Here is a 19,017-nt window from a genome sequence, read left to right on the forward strand (position 1 = left end):
TACCAATTCAACAATCTCGATTACACATGCATACATATCCTAGCGTGGTACACAAAATGATCAATTAGCTTGTTTAAACAATTTTATTTTGTCTATAACCATGTTTTGTAGCCATGATTTTTTTTTTGGGCGGTGATATTTTCACCCCCTTGCGTAGCATTCGCCCCTTTATAACGTGAATTGACGTCAAAAAGCGTTAAAGTTGCCCACTGTTCACCTTATAAGGGGGAGAATGCGTACTGCAGAGGGGTGAAAATATCATCTCCCTTTTTCTTTTCTTTTTTAACATGGCGAAGGAAGGTGGGAGAGAGAGAGAAAGGAGAATGCATGAGTAAGGAGAGGGTAAAAAGTTGATGAAAAACATGGAAAAGAAAAACTCAATTCAAAATGGAGTTATTTTTCCCTGTTTTTTAGCCGCCCTCTCTCTCTCTCTCTCTCTCCTTCCTTGCCCCTGTCTCACATGGAAAACTAATATCCCATGAAAAAAAAATCATATTTCATGGTTGCCAAACATGACCTTAGGATAATAATTTACTCAAAAAATTCTTACCTTCACATAATTTATCCCCATAAATTTTATTGTGAACATTTCAATTTGAAAGAAACCGACCAAAAAAAAAAAAAAACCAATAGCTGGCAATCCCAATTTCAAATTCAAATCAATCTTTTGTTGGATCCTAGACTAAGCTGTATATGAATGGGCTTAGAACCAAATCACTTAGATAGGATTTGAGTAAGATCCAATTAAGATCCAATCCAATATGGATCCAAACAAATCTGACTAAAATGTGCGGCTAGGTCCGACCCTCCTGTTGATAGTAGCATGGTTTTAAATTTTGACCGAAATCCGAAATTACCGAAATTGAAATTGCTAAATCTCAAATTTTGGAATTTCATTTCGGCCCGAAACTTTGAGAAAATGCCATTTTTTATTTTAAAAAAAATGTTACAAAATTTCGGTGGGGTATTTCTAGCCAAAATACCAAATTTTGGCCCAAAATTTCGGATTTCGGTGGGGTCCGAAATCGGTACCGAGACCGATATTTAAAACCTTGAATAGTAGGGATGCACCTCGGGCGGGTTGGGCCATCTTGAGGCCAAACTTAGTCTAACCCGAGAGTCCAAAACCTCAACCCAAACCGAGCTTTGGGGTCAAGGAGGGTCAACCCTATCCTAACCCGTCTTTAAATCTCTCAACTTTAACCCAACCCGATTTTCCAAAGTAGTTCGGGTTGGAACTAATTGATTTCGGGTTAGTCCGATGTAAAAAGAGAAAAAAAAACAAAAAAAACTCTATAATCTTAAGATGTTAAGATCATCATAAATTCATGATAAAATTACGGAGATAGGCTTGGGTTTGGGTTTGTGTTGGGTCAAGTTGCCCAAGGCCTCAACCCTAACCCAAACCCAGAATTGAACCGGATTGGATTTTCCTAACCCAACCAGAGCCGCCATCAGGGTTGAACCAGTAGGGTTCGGGCTGGGCCAGCCCAAATTGCAGCCATAGTTGATGGGTGTTAAATGTATGAAAGATTAAATAACACCAACTCGAAAGGCTTAAGCTATTGGAGTAGTTGGTTGTTTTATATGGTATCAGTGCAAAAGTCCTCGGTTCAAAACTTGCTTGATGTTAAAAATCCTAGGGGTGCAACTCTGGTAGGGTTGGATCGGGTTGAGGCCAACCCTAACCCAACTCGAGATAGAATTCCTTCAATCCTAACCCAAGCCTTGGGCTGAGGATGGTCAACCCTAACTCAATCCGCCTCTAAATCTCTCAACCCTAACCTAACCCATCTAACCCAAGCCTCGGGTTGAGATTGGGTTCAGGTTCACATAGGCCAAACAAAAAAAATATTAGAAAAAACATAACCCATAGAAAATCATGATTAAATTGGAGGACAGATGTCGAGTTCGGGTCGGGCTGGGCTGCCAAGGCCTCAACCCTAACGCAACCAGAAATTAAATCAGGCTGGCTATTCCCAACCCTAACCCAACCCAACCCAACTAGAGGAAATTCCAACCCAAACCGAGCTAGAATCAGGGTTGAACCCGACCCAAGTTGCACCCCAAAAGAGGGGCCTCAAGGGATTGTTAAAAGTCTGAAGATTAAATAAATACCAATGGCTTGGTGCACTTTTTTCCAAGATATAGTATTCCCATTGGGCATTTCCACCAATCCGAGTAGAAGCACAAGGGCTTTTTGGTAACTTCACTTCCACCATACCGCGTAGATAAAAAGTGCCTCTCTGTTCATCAATCAATATAAGCAAAGCCCTCCTCATAAACGTTGAATTGAAGCATTCTTCATACGATCACATATTCTCTCTCTTCCTTCAAAGAATTTGAAAGTCCTCACCAGATTCCAAGCATGAGTTTCCTTTTCGGAAAGAGAAAAACCCCAGCAGGTATATTTTCATTTTTATTTCATATATTAAGAATACGATCTTACAATGCTTCCTTTCTTTTATTTTAACCCTTTCATTCCTTAAGAATACGATCATTAGATAATTAATGATGATTTTTCTGTTCTTCAGTGTAAATTCTATTAAAAAAAGTTGATTATGTGCTTAGAATTGAATGTGTCAATCGAGAAATTATGCTCGATTCGGTTGTGATAAATTTACTATTAGGGTTTTTTCAGATTCAAAGTTGAAGACATGTGTCTTTGGAGTTCTTCTGATTTTAATTGATCTGGGTTTTTTTTTTTTTTTTATTGATATGTTAATTGATAATTTATGGGAAATGATATCAGCACAACCATGTTTTGATAATTGCACTGAACCCATCTTGTCATTCATTATTTAGAGAGCTGTCATGGGTTATTACAGTTCTTAAAAAGCTCTTACAAATCAATTAATAATGAATAACAAGATGGGTTTGGTGCAATTATCAAAACATGGTTGTGCTGATATCATTTCCCTAATTTATTATCGATTGATTCTAGTTGTGATATTTCCCCAACTTGGGTTTCGGAGTTGTATCCTTGCCTCAAAGTTGTGTTGTGTGTTAGTGATCGTGAATCGCTTCTTAAGCGGTTTAGCGATTTTTTGATTTTTTTTCCAGAAGTTTCCTTATGGTATGATTCCATCCTAATGTAATTTGTTGATGCTTGTTGTACTTTCTTGTTACACAGAGCTTCTGCGGGAGAATAAGAGGATGCTAGACAAATCCATTAGAGAAATAGAAAGGGAGAGACAAGGTCTACAAACACAAGAGAAGAAGCTTATTTTAGAGATAAAGAAAACTGCAAAACAAGGCCAGATGGTACACTTTTCTATTTTATCCATTCATCCAAAATATCTCCATGGAAGAGTGCGAATATGGGAAAATGGTTTCTATGTGTACCTTAGCATAGTAACATTAAGTAGATCGTCCATTTCTCTAAACTTTTGAATACGTGGGTGAAAATTTCTAATGAAAGCAAGTGAAAATGCGGTGTTTTGTACCGCATCAACTGTGACATTTTGTTTTATTATTGAATATTGTGTTTTTCTCTTTTGAACACACCAGCCTTGGCGCAACAGTAAGGTTGCTTTGTTGTGACCTGGTGGTCACGGGTTTGAGTCATGGAAACAACCTCTCTACAAAGCAGGGGTAAGGCTGCGTACATCTAACCCTCCCCAGACCCCGCAATGGCGGAAGCCTCGTGCATTGGGCTGCCCTTTTTTTTTATATTGAATATTGTGTTTTTCTCTTTTATTATTAACTCTTCTTTTATTATGAATTCTTTTTTTTTTAATGGTAATGGATTGTATTAAGCAATGAAATGAGGGAGGAAACCCACGACAGAGATGGTCAATACAAGGAAAGAATGGACAGAAAGACCTGCAAAGCAAAGAAAAAACCCTCAAGGCAGGAGAAAATAAAAAAACTCCAAGGAAGCCCTATCTACGCCACCTCTGGCAAGCCTATCGGCCTCACTATTAGCCGATCTTCTAACATGATGAAATGTAATCTATGATCCTACAATATGATCTGTGATCTCATTCATCCCCTGCACAAACTTCCAACGTGGTTGCGTAGAACCTTTTTTAGCCAATGTATTACATTTAGAGAATTGCCTTCCACCACAACCTTATCTTGGATAGACGGTTGCAATTTCCTTATTCCTTGGAGTACCGCTCACACCTCCGCTTCATTGGAGTCAGCAAAGCCGATGGGACTTGAGAAAGCCCACTTAATCGATCAGCTCTCATCATTAACAACCCCCCCAATCCTAGACGGCCATGAATTCCCTAGACTAGAGCCATCAAAGTTGAGCTTCAAGTGGCCAGGCTCAGGAGGGCACCATTCCTAAGAAACAATGGTTCCTTGCTCTCTTCCCCAACATCTCTCTCTTCAACCATGCCACATGTCAAATGCAGAGATGAATCTGAAAGGGGGAAGAATATGTAACCATGCAATCATTAATGCTAAAATCTTTATATAGATGAAGTCGAGACTTTTTACTACTCCCACTCCCCGTAACACTCTTCCGTTCCTTTCCTTCCAAAGTACTCATATCGTGGCTAGCAATATCACTTTCCAAAGATTCTTTCCTTTCATCCGCCATGGAGCTAATTGCCAACTTTCCAAAAATTCACATAATGTTAGAAGAAATACATATCACATGCCAAACCTTTCCAGAATTCTACCCCATACATACATTGACAACTTACAACGAAGAAACATATGGTCCACCATTTCTCCCGCCTCTACACAAAGGGTGCAATGATCAATAATGATCATATTTCGATTGCACAGATGGTTCACGGTGTGGATTCTGTTGAGGCAGGACGACCACCCAAATGCCCAAACCCTTGGAGGGTTGGGATGCTCCACGGAAGGGTGCAACTCGGGTCGATTTTTGGGAATTCAGGTTGAGCTTTTACCTTAAAATCGCGTAGGTTTGGGTTGATTCCAATTCAATTTTTAACAAAAGCTCAACCCAACCCGACCCAAGTTTCACCCCTAGCTCCACGCTCTAGCCGGATGTGAAGGAGTGGGGAAAGATGCAATTTGGTGTTAGAAAGACTTGACATTAAAGGTCTTGGAAGAGTTTCAGAACCAAACCCTAGTGTCATCCTCTGACCTCTTGATATAAACGGACGGCAAGATCTCTAGAAAAAGGGGCCACCCTATCCAGCTCCCCGTCATAGAAGTTTCTTCTAAAGTTAATACTCCAAGCCATTTGGGAACCCTCGCCCACCATGCACTCCTTTACGAAAACCTCTTTATCAACCACCACCACCACCACCACAAACAAGTCGGGAAATGCCACCTTGAAGGGAGAGTCCTCACACCACTCGTGCTGCCACAACTTTATCATGTGTCCATAATAAACTCTGAACTTAATCATCCCCTCCTCTTTTATCTCTTCTTTAGTTAAATATTGGATGCTATATCCATGTGGACTTTAAAAAATTTGTCCGCGCTAAATTACAAAATTGCCCCATTTCCTTAAGTGGGACCTATACCTGTAAAAAGGGTTTTACATATAAATGGTCTCACTTGGGCCCAAAAGGGAGGCCCATTAAGAGGCAGCCCAAAGACCACCAATTCAGGTAAAACCCACCAACATCAAATCCAAAAAAGGTAGTGGGACCCACAACCACTTTACACCACTATGCAAAGTGGTTAAAATAGTTATTGCATGAAGAATGGAGAATATAAAGTCATTTTCCCTCTCCATCTAAAGCAAAAGAGAAGATACAAGAAGGATCCTGAGAGGAAAAATACCTCGAGAGAAGAAAAATACTCCCTTCAACAAGGCAATCAAGTACTTGAATAAGTCTTCCAAGAAGATCAAGCCAACACACAAGGCCATTCATAGGAGAAAAGTCACACATCTTCACAATCGATAAAGCACGAAGTCCGGAGTGAAGCTCACACATCTTCAAATACCGAGGAACGAGAAACACGATGTGACAGCCCTCGTCTTTGTCAAACCGATCGTTAATCAAAGAATTCAAGAAAGTTGTGCCACTTTTATTATTAAAATTTCGTTGTAATTTGTCTCCGAATTTAGTGATATCGATTTCGCGGAAATTCATGTCGACAATCTCCTCCTCTAAACCTAAAACCTATATCCTATTGCTCTCTCTTTTTCACTGCATGTCGGAGACTAAAGAGAATGGATTAACTTGATGAATGCGTTGTTATTTGTTTATCTCATGTTTGTTTTAGATTATAGTTTATTAAACTTAAGATTTATTAGTTTGTTAAATGAATGTCTTACTTATATTGTTGAAAATTATGGTACTAATATGTAATTTTATATGTATGTATGTGTACAGGCGTGTTGCCATTTTTTTTATTTTTAGGAGTTTCCATGTCAGGCACCTCGTATTCGATACATGAATCCTTCTCTACAAATCATGATTATATATACTTTCTGTTTTAGCTTTGTCATCGTTTCTAAATTTTGAGGGTTTGCCATGTCCGACACTTAGTTTTCGTGTCGACATGCGACTCTCGTGTCCGTGCCCACAAATCATAGGTTTCACAACCTCATTGGCTGTCCTGGATATGGCAAAATGTGACTCTATGACCCGTAACACTATCCATAATCTGCACAATTGCATATGCAAATCTCCGAGGGAAGAGGCGATAGATCGAATCCACCTAATTATGAATCTCCTTCCATGATGAGAAGATCAATATTAAGGTCTAACCAGAGAATGCCTTGGTTAAGCACCAAAACTTCTGCCTCTTTGGAATCCTTCACTTCAATAAGAATGAGGAACTTCAATTTTCTATTGCTGATATAAGTATATAACCTCTAATGATTCTCCCAATGCTAACTAGACCAGGATTCCCAATGCTTTAGCCCAATGTTTCAAAATGTAGATGCGGGTCAAAATGCGGAGTAAGAAAATCCTAGTCAACTTGGCACAATGCGGTCGAGTACTCGGCTTGTGCAGCTGAGTACTCGGTTGATGTGGTCATAATTCGGGAGAGTCAAAAGAGTTTTTATTGACTCTGCAAGGCAAAACGCGGAACGCAGCCGAGGGAAAAGGGAGTCGACTCGGGGGAATCCATGATGACACGGGGGAGTTTTAAAACTATACTTGATCCATCAAGGTTAAGCTTCTAAGATCCCTCTAGTGAAGGACATCACTGATAGAAGGAGATAAGATCCAACCGCAATGAGGTGATAGAACTCCTAAGACTGACGAAGATCTGAAATCCGATGTGATTCCCGGTTTGGCAACCTAGAGAGGGGGGGTGAATAGGTTGTTTAGAAAACTTTTGCCTTTTAATTTTTTACCAAAATCACCCTAGTTTTATCTCTTCTTAATTAAGCTCAATTAGTTGAGCTAAAAACAAATACCAATTTTCCAAGCTCAAAACACAAGTTCTTTAACAAACTTAGTTAACAAGATTGATGGCTTAATTAGCAAATTGAAGATATTAAGTTAATTGCCTATGTTAACTACTCACTCAAGTAAAGATGAGAAAATGCAAGCACACATACAAGTGAGACAGAGAGAGGGAGTGAGAGATGTGTACCGACACAAGTGACACAAAGATTTTTAAGTGGTTCGGGCTTTGAACCGAAAGCCCCTACTCCACTCTTCTCAAGGTCGTACTTGAGGATATCCACTAATGAAGACCACACCACGCCCGGCTCCAAGGCACTTTACAAACCGAAGGGAATTAATGAAGGATGCCCTTGCCACCTTTACAAATACCGAAGAGAATTAATAACGGATGCCCTTGCCACCGATAACCTAAGGGAATTAAGAACGGATGCCCTTGCCACCGACAATGAAGCTTGAAGAAGAAGAAGTATTAGCCTCTTACTAGGCTTGATTACAAGTTGTAGCTCACACACTTTCTCTCAAGGATGATTTGCAAATTAAAGCCTAAACCAATCTCAAATGATTTTCCCAAAATCAAGGCACAAGGAAGATTGGTGAGAGTTTAACCCAAAATCATTATAAAGTTGAAATCTAGGATTTTTTAGAGTTGGAATGTGTTCATCATCATGTTTTAGACTCATACAATGGGTATATATAGAGTTCCAACTCAATATGACCGTTTGGGGGTTCTTTAACGACTAGTACGGAGCTCCGTCATAGCCGTTGGGGCTTTTTTTATTATTTTCGGACAGGTTATGCCACGGAGCTCCGTGAGGATCCACGGAGTTCCGTGCACGCAGCTCCGTGGAATCCCACGGAGTTCCATATTGGATTTTCATGATTCATCACCTATCTTGTAAAATTCATATCCCCTTCGTTTCTCGTCGGATTTCGACGTTCTTATACTCGATTTGAATGGAAACGATGAGATTTTTCTGTTAAAAATATTTAAAAAAAATATTTGAAAATATTTTGGACCAGTTATGATAGAATTTAGTTGCTGATCCAGGTTTGCCCCATAGAACTTGTTTTTATACTATGTAATGGAATACCATATGGGTCCCAACATGTTGGTACATCACCATGACCATTCACTTATCCATTTAAGTCATTTTTAAGCTTGTTGGTCTCTTCAAGAACATATTTTTAAGGGGTTTTTAAGATGTGCCTTGACTAGAGAAAATACAAGAGAGATAGGTGATACAATCTACCCTTTTTACCACTATCTTGAATGAACTCTTGAGATAGCCATTGCTTGATCTTCTCTTTAGTGCATGGCTTGCTTTGGGATCTTCAAGGTTGAGCTTCTTTGCTTGACACCTTCCAAGGATGATGCCACCATTTGGTTCAAGCTCCTTTGCAAGTTGTTGATCCACAAGCTTTGGCCTTCATTGATCTTCTTTTGTTTGTTCAATGCTTTGAGATAACTAATGTTGAGCTTCTCCTTGGTTAATCCTCCAAGGTATGATTGATCCAAGTATGCTTTAGCTCCTTTGTGTTGTGTTTGGTCCATCTTCAAGCATAGGCCATCAATGGTGTGTGCTAGCATGGATTGACATGTGAATTACCTGTCTATAGCACAACACTCAAGGCAAACGATCATTCCATAAACGACTAATCAATTTGAGTTTGTTAATCATCAAAACAAGGTGATTGAATGAACCCATGAGAACCCTTGGGCTAACAAGATCATAGTTTGAGATACCGAAGAAGGGCTTGCTAAGCATACCCTGGATGACAGAACTAAGAAAGATACTTCTTCGAGTCCCAATCGATTTGAATTTTCCATCAATGATCATGCGATTTCTTTCCTTCCAAATGATCTAGAACATAGTGGGGAGATAGAGGGGCCATAGCAGGTTGCTTCTCTTTGCCCATGGCGCAAAGGTCCCTATCCCAATGTTTTACATAGAAAGACCCGCAATACACTTAGAGAGAGGATAAAGTTCCATAGAGAGAAGGCCACCTGGCAATGAATCAGTAGATGATTAATTGATTGATTTGGCATTAGCATAGTATTTTGAGCACCTGTTGATAACAAAGGAATGATTGTGAATAAGGTGGTCCACAATAATGAGGGTTGGATGGGGTGGGGGATGGGCAATCAAGAATGAGAAGAGAAAGAATTTCGAACACTAGTACTCAAGCATGTGCTGAAGTGGGACCCAAGGGCATTTTTAAGCAAATTAAGGTGGGACACAGGTGGACTATGTTCCGTGGGTACGGATATGATTGTCGGAATCTGACACAGGAATCGAGCGTCGGATTCGGCTAACCTCAAAATAAGGATTCATGGATTCAGCTAACTTTATTTCTTTTATATAATAATATGGTTATATATTAGAAATTCTCGCAGGTTAAAGTAAATATAATATTTTATTTTCATATAAAAAACTTACTAATAGGATATATAAAACTCAAAACATGTGATAGTTGTAAACTTTTTGTAGTGTTTAGAAAAATAGATTAAAGAGATCTAGAAGTGTCGAAGTCAATTCTAAAGTATTGGAATCCGAAGCGCGCCCGATACAGGTACTTCACCAATTCAGAAGAATCCATGTAACATAGTACTTGACCAATTCAGAAGAATCCATTTTGGGTTAAGAGTTTAGGACAAGCCCACGACTTGTTTGATTGCAGTCACATCTCGCGAGACTTGTTGCTTGACAACAAGTGGTCGTACTGTCTGGACCCACTTAGGAGATTTTTTATTTAAGTTGGGTCATTAATTTAGCTGGAGAATTCTGAACAATAATAGCTAGAGCAGAGTCATTTGATTTAAATAGAAAGTAAGCATTTGTTTCTTACCATTCAAAAAAGTATTTGTTTCTTTGTTTCTTTGTTTAGACTATTGCCATTAGTATGTTTGTTTTAATTAGCTCTGTTTGTAGACTCTTTGAGAAAGTTACTAAGTTTGTTTAGGATTCTTGTTGCTAATTTTAATTGGGAGTGTTTAAGCAAGTCGTTGGGCGGAGAATCACTATGTATTTGTAAGTCCTAGGGCCATCTACACCATGATGAGTTTATGAACACGAAATCCTTTTTGCTGCCTTTGCAACATTGTGGACATGATTTATGCTCCTCGAGGTGTGAGGCCTTGAGACTGTGGGTGTGATGCCTAGGGTTACATTAGCATGATGTTGTGGACTTGTTAGTGTGTTGCTAACCTATTTATCTGTTCTATCAAGTTCATCTTAGGTATTTGAATTTATTTTCTAATTATTTCTTGTTTATTTTAGTTCTAGGTCGTCTCTCTCTCTCATACTTATGACATTTGATCTCTAGTTTTGCATCTTCTTATTCCACCAAGTGTTAAATCTCCTTTTAAAACCCCACGAATGGCAGCAGGATTTCTATGAGGATAGAATGATGAACTATTATTTTTTTTGAAAGGTAAAATGATGAAGATGGCAAATCGGTTGGATAGCCTACAAGATCATATAGGGAATTTGAGGAGGAAAGATGTGGTTCACAATGATGGAGATTCATGTTGAGGACTGAAACCCAAGATGCTCTTGAGAAGGGCGGGGGGGGGGGAGGAGGGGAGGAGTGAGAGGAGAAAGAGGCTCTGGGACTAGTACTCAAGCAAGTACACTACTGAAGTGGGACACACTGGGACCACCCTTATCATTTTAAAGGAAAGCGAGGAGGCACGTTGGGGGCATGTGTTTTGGGTCAAGAAAAGTCCACGGCTTTTTTTACTGCCGTCAAAAATGTCTCGTGAGATTGTTTCTTGACAGTAAGTGGTTGTACCACATGGGCCCACATAGGAGATTTTTTTATATTTAAGTTAGGTTGTTAGTTTAGTTGCAGAAGTCTCTAGAATAGCTAGAAGCGTCATTTGATTTAATTAGAAAGTGATTATTTGTTTCTTTGTTTAGGAGTGTTTCTATTGTTTTAATTAGGACTATTAGTAGGCTTTTATATTACTATGTTTTTTGGGATTGTAGTTGCTAATTTGTTAGGAGTCTTTTAGCAAGTAGTTGGGGAGAAACTCTATATATTTTTATGGCCCAGTGCCATCGACATCGTGATGAGTTTATGAATAAGAAAAGATCGTTGCAGCCTTTGGAAAATTGTGGAAATGATTGCTGCTCTTGAAGGTGCGAGTCCTTGAAGCCACGGGTTTGATTCCTAAAGCAGCTATCCAAAATTCATCTGATTGTCCTTCTTTAGCAAACTAAATATATTGAAGTTAATGAGTACTTAGCTAGGGAAAAGCTCTGTGATGGTGGTTGGTGATTCGTTCCCTCATCACGTCAGCGTTCTGATATTTTTACTAAGGCCATAAGGCCGACTTTAATTCAGGATACTTATGTCAGGATGGGCATGCATGATCTATGTGATTTAGCTTGGGGGGAGTGTTGTTATGTGTATATGTAGAGTAGTGATGTATGTTACTGTTGTATATGTTCCTTATTTATTCTTTATTTGTTTCACCCCCATTAAGGGTATTATTGTCATTTAATGTGTTGTCTATGCTACTATAAGGCAAACAAGATCTTTTGTCTCCTTAAGCATTTCACACATATTTCTCTATTCTTCTTCTCTTTCACTTCTCCTTCTCTCCTCTCCCTCTCTCCTTCACACATATTTCTCTTCTCTTTCTGATGTAGATAATAGGCCAATAAGTGGCATATTTGCCCATTAGGATTTATTTCCGTGTTATTTAGTTTCTAGGATTTTATTTTCCATGTTATTTAAATAACACGGAAATATATCCTAATGGGCAAATATGCCACTTATTGGCCTATTATCTGCATCATTTTCTCTTCTCCTTGAGCATTTCACGCGTACTATTACGCGCGTGCGGCGAAAAGCGTAATAGTGTGCACTTCAAGGTTAGTCATTCTTATAAACCACCATCTCATCCTAAAATAAAATATTGAGCTCCAATAAATAACACACATAAAGTTGTTCATCACTTTCTCCACGACCAACCCTTATGGACAGCTTGTTGAACTCCATTTTGTATTCTTCTGCTCTCATTTCATGCTATCTTTACCCTTTAAAATATTCATACAACACCTTCGCGTAATCATCAAGAAGAAATTTCTTCCTCATCTTAGCCGTCATATGTTTCCAACTCTGATCCATTGCTCTTCAACTCTCTTCCACTAATGAGGTGCAACTCCTTTCAATTTCATGTTCACAATCAACACCTATTTTTCAGCCATCATTAATTTCCATTCAACATAGATCTCTCGGCTCGGTTCCCAATCAAAGGAGTCATCGCCATTCATCTTCCTATAAAAATCAGCAACCTCAATCTTAATTCCTCCAGCATTTAGATCCACCAACCGATCCTGTAAATCCACCTTGCAAACTGTCGGGTCATGGAACACGTTCTCATCCTACATATTTAGTTCACTATCACCAATAGTAGTATTGCTGCTGCTCGTGCAGCTTTGTAGGGGAGAAAAGGTTCCTTCATGAATTCCAATAATATCAAAAACTGTGTTCTTACAGCATAATCCCTCCTAATATTCTCAATAAACCTTAAAAATGTTTGCCTTTCTAATCTTAGCCCGACAGTCATTCTTAAGTGACTGCATAAATAAAACCAACTTAAAATGATGGTCCTCTCCACTTCTAACATGAAAGATCACTCAAGTTATAAGGTACTGACTTAAGTGGATGGCCCCCACCATCTTAAGTCACTCAAAACCCACCACAATTAAAATAAAACCCACGGCCAGAAACAAAACCCCAAGAACAACACAACAAACCAAACTGCCTACCTTTCCAAAAAAAAAAAAAAAACTTCCTATCAGAACAAAATCACCCCTCAAAAGTATGAACTACTTCGTCGGTACCAAAGCTGCTCGTGCATCATCATGTTTGAGTATTTTGGGCCATTAATTCTTTGGTTACTTCTTTTTCATCTGTAAATTGTTTGGACTTGTTTGTAGAATTGCATTGCATCCACAATTGACAGAGAATTTGGCCGTGTGGTTACAATTACTACATAATTTTCAAACTGAATATATGTCTAAGCATAATTAATAATACAAATGGGAATTGGAAAATCATAGTCATCTGTATCAATTTTTAACTTTGGTTATGTTTATTCTTTTTCAGGGGGCTGTGAAAGTGATGGCAAAAGACCTTATTAGAACACGACATCAGATCACAAAATTCTATGCACTCAAATCACAGCTCCAAGGAGTATCGCTTAGAATTCAGGTACTTCTTTCACTTGCTCACTTTTTCTATATGAATTTCTTTTGCACAGAAAGTCCACATGAAATTTCTTATTTTCTTTGTTTCCTTATGCCTATTTTGACACGCCTTCAATAGCCCGAGTGTAGAGCTGGTTATTTGTTGCATACAGTATACTGGAATTTCTATGCCATCTTCCTTGCTATATATTAACAGCCTGGCTTTCTTGGTTTATTTATGAAGAAAACTGTATCTATTTATGTAAACTGGACCGTCTATTCTATCTTCCTTGCTATGATTTACAGTAGGGCTTTCTTGGTTTATTTTTTACGTAACGGTTATCTATTTTTGGAGGCAAAAAGAACATTTATGGTTATCTACAATTAGAGAAATTATACGGTGGACGGTCGTGCATGCATGTGCAGCCCCAAAAAACAGTGGGGCCATATTTTTTGGGTGATCAAAACCGTTCATTTGTTGAGCCCAGATGTAGATAGGGTGTGCCCAGAAAATCTTCTCCATAGGATGTTCCTAACCCTCCGATCCATGCAGATTTAAAATGGATGGCACATTATAAAAGCCTACACAGATCGAAGGGTTCGGATAATCGTATAGAGAAGAATTTCTGGGCACACCCTATCTATATCAGGGCCCAACAAATGAGCGGTTTGGATCAACCAAAAATCTGAGCCCCACTGATTTTTGGAGGCTGCACGTGCATGCACGGCCGGCCACCATATAATTTCTCATACAATGAAAGACCTGTTGACTCAGTTGCTTTTGAATGACAGAACCATGTGAGGCCCAACTTGAAATCAATGACACACACAAAGGACCCTCATGTTTCCAGTGTTTCTGTTATATTTCTAGTGTTTATGGAATTACACTTGTTGAAGAGCAAAAGTGTTTATTCATACCTATGATGGGAAACTCGTGTGTTTCAAAACGCTGATGCGGGTCAAAAAGCCTCCAAAGCAAATCCTAGTCGACTCAGCATGCTACGGTTGAGTACTCGGTTGATGCAATAATAACTCGGGAGTCATGGGAGTTTGTGATAGACTTTTTAGGGAAAAACACAGACTCAGACAAGAACGCGACCAAGGTAAAAGGGAGTCGACTCGGGGGAGTCCAGGATGATGCGGGGGAAAACCCCCATTTTGGCAACCAGATGTTAGATGCTGCAAGAGAACCTCTAATTGAATCTAACTGATCTATTATTCTGAGGAACTTCAACTACTAAAATATTATAATTTTGTATCTAAGTTTTAACCCTAAAACTGATGCATCTCAGTTGAGCATCAAATAGTGTGATGTTCCAATTAACCCTAAAACTGATGTATCTCAGTTGAGCATCAAATAGTATGATGTTCCAATAACATCACCCAATCGCTAGGGTATTCGGAAACAATATAATCATGGAAGAAAATTCGGTCTGCTCAACATCCTAACTGGTATGTCATACATCATGCCTAGTAACATGTTTAAGTTTCTTTAGGTGCATCATTAGGCTGGGTTTTTTCCACATAGGTCGGACGTCCTTGCATCGACTTTAGGGTACGAGCTAATGAATGTCCCTCAGTGACCCTGTCATTAGCTATTGAGGGAGTCTCTCTTGGTAGGTAAGATGGAGTTTGATCCCCTGACGTCAATGGTACATGCTTGAGGGCAACACCTGTACTGATTTATTAATTACTCCCTTTATCGAGGTGCATCATTAAGACGGTTTATTTCCACTGATCGGATGTTCTTGCATCACTTGAACTATCTATGTAAATAATTGTAGGCCAAAAGCTCAGGATTGTCCTCAATTACTCAATTATCCTTTCATTAACTAATGAGGAGCATATGCTCTCTCTCTCTCTCTCTCTCTCTCTCTCTCTCTCTCTCTCTCTCTGTAGTGTTAACCGCTGACCTCATGGTCCATGCTGAGTGCAACTCCAGTAGAGAAACTGCTCTGGATTGTCCAATGATTGTATCATTAAATAATGAGTAGCCTTTGCTTAGGGCTCTCTCTCTCTCTCTCTCTCTCTCTCTCTCTCTCTCTCTCTCTCTCTCTCGGTGAGGATGAAGTTTTAATCCCTGACCTCAATGGCACAGGCTTGAGGGAAACACCAGTAGTGAAATGCTCATTTCAATTCTTCAATCATTATTATCCACTGCTTTAATTGTTCGTATTACTCTTTCACTTGCCCATTTTTTTATCAGATTTCGCATGGTAAAATATCAGAATTCCAGTGTTCATGCTTCTTGGCATTATTCATGTGACATGTGTGTCTCATCATTTGCTTGATCTTTGAGACCTTTGTCTGCGACACCATTGAAGTTTTGTTTTGTCTGAACCATCAAGTTAACTCCTTATGATTCCCTCATCAGGAAAAAATGTATATGGATGATCACTAGGTAGAGGAAGCTTAATGTTTTGTACTTGCTATGGTGTTGCCATTGCCAATGCCTTTCAGCGCAATTCTATTAACCTCCTAGTGAAAAGAAATTTCTCTGCCACATATTCAGATTTAATTCAAAAGAACTTTCTCTGTTATAAATTTTAATTTAATACTGAAGGCGGGATTCGTAATATTTGCAGACATTAAAATCGACACAAGCAATGGGTGAGGCCATGAAGGGCGTTACCAAGGCAATGGGACAGATGAATAGGCAGATGAACTTACCAGCATTGCAGAAGATAATGCAAGAGTTTGAGAGGCAAAATGAGAAGATGGAAATGGTGTCGGAGGTGATGGGAGATGCCATAGATGATGCTTTGGAAGGAGACGAGGAAGAGGAAGAAACAGAAGAACTTGTGAACCAGGTTCTTGATGAGATTGGAATCGACATCGATTCACAGGTGAAATAATCTTCTAATCCTTATTTGTTTCGCTTTGCTTTTGATCCGAGCCATCTTGTATTCGAGGTTTTGAATGTCGGTTTCGGTTTCAGCCACAACCAAAATCAAAGCCGAAATTTTGTCCGAAATCATGTAAAATTTTGGAAAACAATTTCGGTATTTTACAAGATTTCGGAGGAAATTTCGGCTGAAACCTTAAAATATTGTGGAAATTTTAAAAAATTCGGTGGAAATTTCGCCAAGATTTTGGATTCATGTACTTTCGGTGGCGGCCCTGGCTGAAATCTGCCCGAAATTTCTTATTTTGTCCAACATTTCATACCATGCTTGTGTAGCTTTATGTAGAACCAACAGGGTGTATTTGCTTTATGTAGCTTCTTAAGGCGCCTTCATCTGCCGTGGCTGCACCAGCTGCAACAACCAAGGTTGCCCAAGCAGAACCAACAGGGAATGAAGACAGTGGGATTGATACTGATCTACAGGCAAGGTTAGACAATCTAAGAAAAATGTAGTCTTCTCTTATCATGAAAATGCAATGAAAAGGAAAAACGAGTCGTGTTATATTGGGAAATTATGATTTGCATTTATTAAGCTTGTGTTTGGAATGCTGGTATATAATTAAATTATGTGTTCTATTGCTAATTGTCACATCGCAGTATTTGCATGTGCATGTAGAGTATACATGCTTTGTGTTCTAAATGTCTATATTCCATGAAAATACTCATTCTTTTCTTTTTCTTTTTTTAATTGTTGGGTAAGATATAGTTTTATGAACCCTTTTTAGGTCATTAATGAAAGATTGAAATCACTACAATGATTCATATTGTTTGACTTTTTGAAGCTTAATTGTATACTTCATAAAATCTTAAAAGAATAACAGAATGCATTAGGTCTTAAGAGGAGGGGGACCTGTTGGATGTATATTTTTTTAAAATTAAAAGCAATCGGTTGCAACCAATTAAACCTCTCTCTCTCTCTCTCTCTCTCTCTCTCTCTCTCATGTTTTGTACTTTTGTTCCCCTGTTCATGGTTTGTTCTCACTGCAATTTAAGACCAACAAAGAAGCTTTAATGGCCCGAAAACTCAAAAGTTCCAAAGAATTCATAATATCAAAACTACAGCTGATATTTTCAAATCAAATCACAGTTTTGTGGTTTTGTGATTCACCCATTCTAAATTTATAAAAACCCAGTCAATTTATAATCACTCATTTATCAATGAATTCATGTTCATCATAATAAGCACAAAGAACAGGGCGGCGAGCAATGCATCTCTATTAGGTATTAGGTATTACTATTGCACTTTTTATTGACATTTCTTACATTTGAATTCCTCCATTAACACAGTAATTCACATGAATGTGTCCAAACTTGGAAAAGATAAACAAAAACAGAGTAAAGAGCCTACTTTTACCAACAAACCAGGGCTAATTGATTAACTCTTTCTTCCTACACCATTTGAATTCCTTACTAACTTCTTTTTTGGAATCTACGTCCCGGAAAAAAGAACATGTCAATTTAGAAGAACCTTCATGAAATAGATTCTGTTACAAAGTACCCAAAGATTATAATGATTATCACAATTCAATCAGTTTCGTATCATTTGGTGATGAAAAAGACAAAATAATACCCTTAAATTCACCAAATCAGTCTTTATTTCCAGGTATGAGAGAGGAAAGTAGAGAACTTTTGATCCAAGAGATCCAGATGGAGTCATGATTAACAGCGATAGTAAGGTTGTGTCTGATACTATGGAAAGTGCAATGGAGTGGAATAAAATGGAGCTGAAAGTGAATTTCCTCACTTTGATTCAACTATTGAAAACTAGGAAATTGAAAGGGTGATGCTAAATTCGCACCCCCTGTAGGATGATTCGCACCCATGTAAAAGTCTACTTTAAGGGAAAAACACCAGGTGGGGCCACTTGATAAAAACATGGGAAACATTCATCTGTTAGACATCAGCCTCTGGCTATTCTGGCTATGGATGTGCCAAAATGGCCATCACTTGGATGGATCAAGCCCTAGAGTCCGGGTCATCTCCAATCGGACAATCCTAGCCCTCCATTTCGTGGACTTCTTTGCTGAATGTGAATCATTGTCCTCCTTTTTTCAGCTGTCATCTTAAGGGCCACAAATCGGACAGTTAAAATTGTTCTGGCAATACTTTTAAAGCAAGTACCAGTCATACCAGAGCCCAATAATAATTAATGCTCCATAAATTTATAATTTCTTATATGTTATTGCTTGTGTTGAGAACCAAGTTGTTCTCACACTCTCTTGTTTCTAATACTTACAAAAAATCCAGCCATATAAGATATAAGATAGTACCTCCTCAGGAAACTTCATTCAAAGTACTTGTAGTGGAACAATAATGGCATTTTTCATATTGTCTATAGGTACATACAAAATTTTGAGTAGAATTTGCTGTGGTGTTTGTAACAACCATGGACTCTGGTGTGGCATTGCTGCAAACATGAAAAGGAAAAGACAGACTTGGATGAAGGAAGTACCATGTGGTTAGGCTAAGGGAGATGCATAGACAACCTATCTAGTAATTGCTTTTTAATATGGTGTGTGGCTGTATAGTCCAATATTTTTCACAAATTACAGTACAGCACAATTAATAGGATGATTCAAACCGTTCATTTCTTAGGCCACATTGTAAA

At 38.6% G+C, this 19,017-nt stretch overlaps 1 protein-coding gene across 1 annotated transcript; it reads left to right on the forward strand.

Moving 5' to 3' along the window:
• The first annotated feature begins 2,245 nt into the window (after positions 1–2,245).
• On the forward strand, positions 2,246–16,992 carry LOC143872637 (vacuolar protein sorting-associated protein 2 homolog 1). The gene is made up of 5 exons (XM_077376753.1): positions 2,246–2,405; positions 3,134–3,264; positions 13,425–13,529; positions 16,090–16,350; positions 16,725–16,992. The coding sequence occupies exons 1-5, from the start codon at positions 2,369–2,371 to the stop codon at positions 16,860–16,862; spliced, it is 672 nt and encodes a 223-aa protein (XP_077232868.1). The 5' UTR covers positions 2,246–2,368; the 3' UTR covers positions 16,863–16,992.
• Positions 16,993–19,017: the final 2,025 nt, after the last annotated feature.

The sequence above is a fragment of the Tasmannia lanceolata genome, unplaced genomic scaffold (genome assembly GCF_043159265.1).
Source record: "Tasmannia lanceolata isolate RefF3 unplaced genomic scaffold, GAP_Taslan_0.1 ptg000002l, whole genome shotgun sequence".
NCBI classification, from domain to species: Eukaryota; Viridiplantae; Streptophyta; class Magnoliopsida; order Canellales; family Winteraceae; genus Tasmannia; species Tasmannia lanceolata.